General features: G+C 40.7%; 1 protein-coding gene across 1 annotated transcript in view; it reads left to right on the top strand.

Moving 5' to 3' along the window:
- The first annotated feature begins 1,189 nt into the window (after positions 1-1,189).
- The window catches only part of PTK2B (protein tyrosine kinase 2 beta), a 46,595-nt gene continuing 43,414 nt past the window's right edge, over positions 1,190-4,370 (top strand). Inside the window, exons 1-2 of the mRNA XM_015822647.1 lie at positions 1,190-1,441; positions 3,650-3,828. Of these exons, the coding sequence (XP_015678133.1) occupies positions 1,220-1,441; positions 3,650-3,828 (401 nt within the window). The 5' untranslated portion in view covers positions 1,190-1,219. The remainder of the gene's footprint in view (positions 1,442-3,649; positions 3,829-4,370) is intronic.

Genomic DNA, 4,370 nt, shown 5'->3' with positions numbered 1-4,370 from the left:
TATTCTTCCAACTCTGTTATTCTGTTATTCTGGTTGGAGGTCTGAGTCCCCACCTTATAGATGTAACTTTTGGGAGATTCATCCTGAAGGGCTGTTTGACATATGCTTCCTCAAATTCTGTGCTTAGCCCCCTTTTCCCTTATATAAAAGGTATAAAAAGGTTTGTTCAGTGATTGCAGCCTGCAAAGAGAGGATGAACACCACCACATTTCATTAATTCAGAATAGCAACAGCACTAACACATAGACTTATATACCGCTTCACAGTGCTTTACAGCCCTCTCTAAGTGGTTTACAGAGTCAACATATTGCCCCCAACAATCTGGGTCCTCATTTTAGTGACCTTGGAAAGATGAAAGGCTGACTCAACCTTGAGCCGATCAGGATCGAAACTCTGGCAGTCGGCAGAGTTAGCCTGCAATCTTGCATTCTAACCACTGCGCTACCATGGCTCACTGTGCATCCAAAGGAATCATCCGTTCCTTGGCATGAAGCTTCAAAAACTGTATATCTAGAACCGCAGCCTCTTTCCTTTTCTTCCAAAATAGGTTTTTGAGGTTTTGAGGGAAATGTTAATAATGGGAAAATGTTGTATTATTTCTACCTCCTTTGACTTCCACAACAGGACTGTTTCAGCCAGGTCTTTTCTTCCAGATGGGAGAGACTGCAGATGTTCTCTGCTATATTCTTCTAATGGATACCTTTGAGATTTTAGGAGCAAGTTGCAGGCATTTCCTGAAAATAGGTGCTGGAGGAGGACTTGCCTCATTTCAAACTGGCTACTGTGGAGGACGTTGGTAGTTCTGTAGAACAGACGGTTCTTTGCCAGCCCCTCTATTATTCCCAGTCTGTAGGATGCTCTCCCACAAACCCAACTATCAGTTTCTTTTTTTTTTTTTCACAGCAGGCAGATATCTCTCCAGATAAAGTACTGAGCTATAGCCATCCCCCGCTTTTATTTTCAAAACAATCTTTTGGAGCTAAAACATTTTTAGAAATAAATATACTTCTAGAGCTGATGGTTTGGCTTTCAGCAGGCTAAACACTATTTTAATTTGTTAAAAGTAATGTGGGCCAAAGAGATGGGGGGGAAAAATCAAGAAATCTGTGCGTTGGTATCCACAAAACCAGGTTGGCGAATCCATTTTCTTGCTGACTCCTGTACTGTTTTCTTTCTGATTGCCAGGAGGTAATGATCCGGCGTTAGCATTGCATTGGTCATGATGATGTCCGGATTGCCGGAGGCCTTGAGCCGGCTGAGAGCAAATTCTCTTCGCAGTTGCTTCAGCCTGGCAGGGCCCTCAGAGTCTACCATGGTTGCTGTACCCATTGATATAGACAAGGATGAAGTTCGGATCCTCAAGGTTTGTTTCCACAGCAACAGTTTCAACATGGGCAAGAACTTCAAACTGGTGAAATGTACAGTCATGACGGAGATACGGGTGAGTTTCATGAATGAGTCTCATTGGTTGATGGCTTCTTGCAATGGGCTTGGACCCATGTCCTTCTGTTTACATCAGTGTTTTTCAAATTTGGTGAGAGCTACCTTGGTGTAGTGATTAAGACGTCAGACTAGAAACCAGGAGAACATGAGTTCTTGTCCCACCTTAAGCATAAAGCCATCTGGATGACCTTGAGCCAGTCACTGTCTCTCAGCTCTAGGAAGGAGGCAATGGCAAACCACTTTTAAAAATCCTTGCCAAGAAAACTGCAGGTTCTTATCCAGCAGTCTCCCAGAATCAGATACCATTGGACAGAAGAAAAAAAACAAACATGGCAATTTTAACATGCGTAGACTTCAGACTTTCAGAATTCCTCAGAATGCTGGCTGGGGATTTCTAGAAATTGTATCCACACATCTTAAAAGTTGCCGTGTTTGAAAAACACTGATTTAAATTAACAAAATAGCCCATATTAAAAGATGCACAAGGGTATATCACCAAGGTATGTGTTCGATATGTTTCTGCACATTATGTGTAAATTGTATGTTCTCCCCTGCCAATTCCCAGTCATTGAGGGCCAAAGTGTAGATATTACTTCGGCCTTTTGGGCAGTGGGGAGGAGGGAATCAAAGTGGAGGCAGGCTGTCCTTTTGAACTTATTTTTCCATACTTATCCTTAAAATTGCACCCAAACCCGAAAAACAGGCCAACATTTCATCACCAAAATTTAGCAACAGAGTCTCAGGCTCCTGGGGGCTTTTGGTTTACCACCCTTGACCAAGGACTGCAAGAGTTCAAGGAATTGGCTTTTTACAAAAGTAGAGCTCTTTTTAGACAGGCTGCCTCACCCACATCAGAATGAATTAAAACTGTGTTGACAAATTTTTAATGGCCAGGGGCTAAAAGCAGGAGCAGCAAACTTTTTTGTGCCTAAAGACCATATTTTCCTTAACTTCCCAAAGCCATAGAAAACAGGCTAGTGACACTGCAACACTATCAAAATGAACAGGCTAACATTTTATTTGGAAAAAATGTGCAATTAAAAATTGGCGATTGGGGTGGAGTAATCTTTAGGGCTATAAAAGGGGGGCTGGGGACTGCATAGCCAAGGTTGGTGACCTACAGCTAAATCACTTAGGGATTTAATTTAGATCAAATGAAGGCAAACCAGACATTGAGAAAAGCGGGATTATACAAAATTAGCCCTGAGGGCGAAGTGGATTCAGTGAAATTCTTAGGTATCCTTGTTTTTATTGGATTGTTATGCACACATGTGCACATACAAACATACAATTTTGGGGATATGTGTTTATTTAATTTATATAATCTAGTTTTCTTAATATTTCTGGTACTTTTGCCTATCGCAGGGCTAAATCTAAAGCTGCTACTCTCCCTCTTGTATGTGAATGATGACGTTTTGGCAATATAAATTTAAATATTCAGGGAACTTTAGAATGTAACTAGGCGGAACACCCCTGTTTAGAAGCAGTCTACCTCTGAATTTAGCTGTTGGGACAAAGCAAAAAGAAGATGTATTTTCTGTATGCTTTGTGAATATTCTAGAGAGTGAACTGTTCTTGAGAATAAAATGCTGAATTAGATGTATTTAGGGTGTAATATAGCAAAGCAGGTCTTAAATTCAAAATATGTTCTGCTCAGCTTCTTCTGAGTATATTGTCTCTCTTATTAAGTTTTGTAAGACTTTAGAGGCCCTTTTCATAGGGTTACAAAGCCAATAACCATCTTTCCCCCAGAAAAACAAAATAAACAAATGTGAGATCTTTACTTTTTTCCTCTCATTCAGATACTAATTCTTGGGTCCAAGGAGGAATGTGCAAAATGATTGTATACCTGAAACATTATAGATGAGGTCCAAAGTGACATTAGTGGGTTGCCAAAATGTCATTTAGTGCATTGCTAGTGAGGAATATATATTACAGTATTTCTTGGCAACTTGAAAATGTATTGATTTCAATTCCCAGAATTCCCTGGTCAGATTATTTTTTTCCCCTTGACTCTTCTTTTTAATTAGAAATGCTTCTTGCACTTCTCCAGATTAAATTCAAATAGAAGGTAGATACCTGATTTATTTTTAAAATATTGCTCATATGAATTACCAAATTGATCTGTTCAGAATTTCTTTTAAGTTCAGAAGTTTCTCACAACCTTGTTATATTTTTCTCCCCTTCCTGCATTTTTCCTTTATAGGAAGTAATAAAGTCAATCCTACAGAGTGGAAGAATTGGTCCTGATATCCAGCTTGCCGAGTGCTATGGATTACGCCTGAAGCATGTGAAATCGGACGAGATCCATTGGCTTCATCCAGACATGACAGTGGGTGAAGTCCAGGACAAATATGAATGTTTGCACCTTGAGGCTGAATGGAGGTAGGGAGCCCCTTCTGTATCCATCCTGTTCTCACCAGTCCTCTTGACCGCAATACAGAGATGTACAAATGCACAGGTATAGTATAGGGGGTATCTTGCTCAATAGTAGTAACTGTGAGAGGGATCTCGGAGTCCTAGTGGACAATCACTTAAATATGAGCCAGCAGTGTGCTGCAGCTGCCAAAAAAGCCAACACAGTGCTGGGCTGCATTAACAGAGGGATAGAATCAAGATCTCGTGAAGTATTAATACCACTTTACAATGCCTTAGTAAGGCCACACTTGGAATACTGCATCCAGTTTTGGTCACCACGATATAAAAAAGATGCTGAGACTCTAGAAAGAGTACAGAGAAGAGCAACAAAGATGATTAGAGGACTGGAGGCTAAAACATATAAGGAACGGTTGCTGGAATTGGGTATGTCTAGTTTAACAAAGAGAAGGACAAGGGGGGACATGATAGCAGTGTTCCAATATCTCAGGGGCTGCCACAAAGAAGAGGGAGTCAGGCTATTCTGCAAAGCGCCTGAAGGCAGGACAAGG

The sequence above is a fragment of the Protobothrops mucrosquamatus genome, unplaced genomic scaffold (genome assembly GCF_001527695.2).
Source record: "Protobothrops mucrosquamatus isolate PMUCROS unplaced genomic scaffold, P.Mucros_1.0 scaffold1633, whole genome shotgun sequence".
Taxonomy (NCBI): Eukaryota; Metazoa; Chordata; class Lepidosauria; order Squamata; family Viperidae; genus Protobothrops; species Protobothrops mucrosquamatus.
This window is presented reverse-complemented; position numbering and strand designations above follow the sequence as displayed.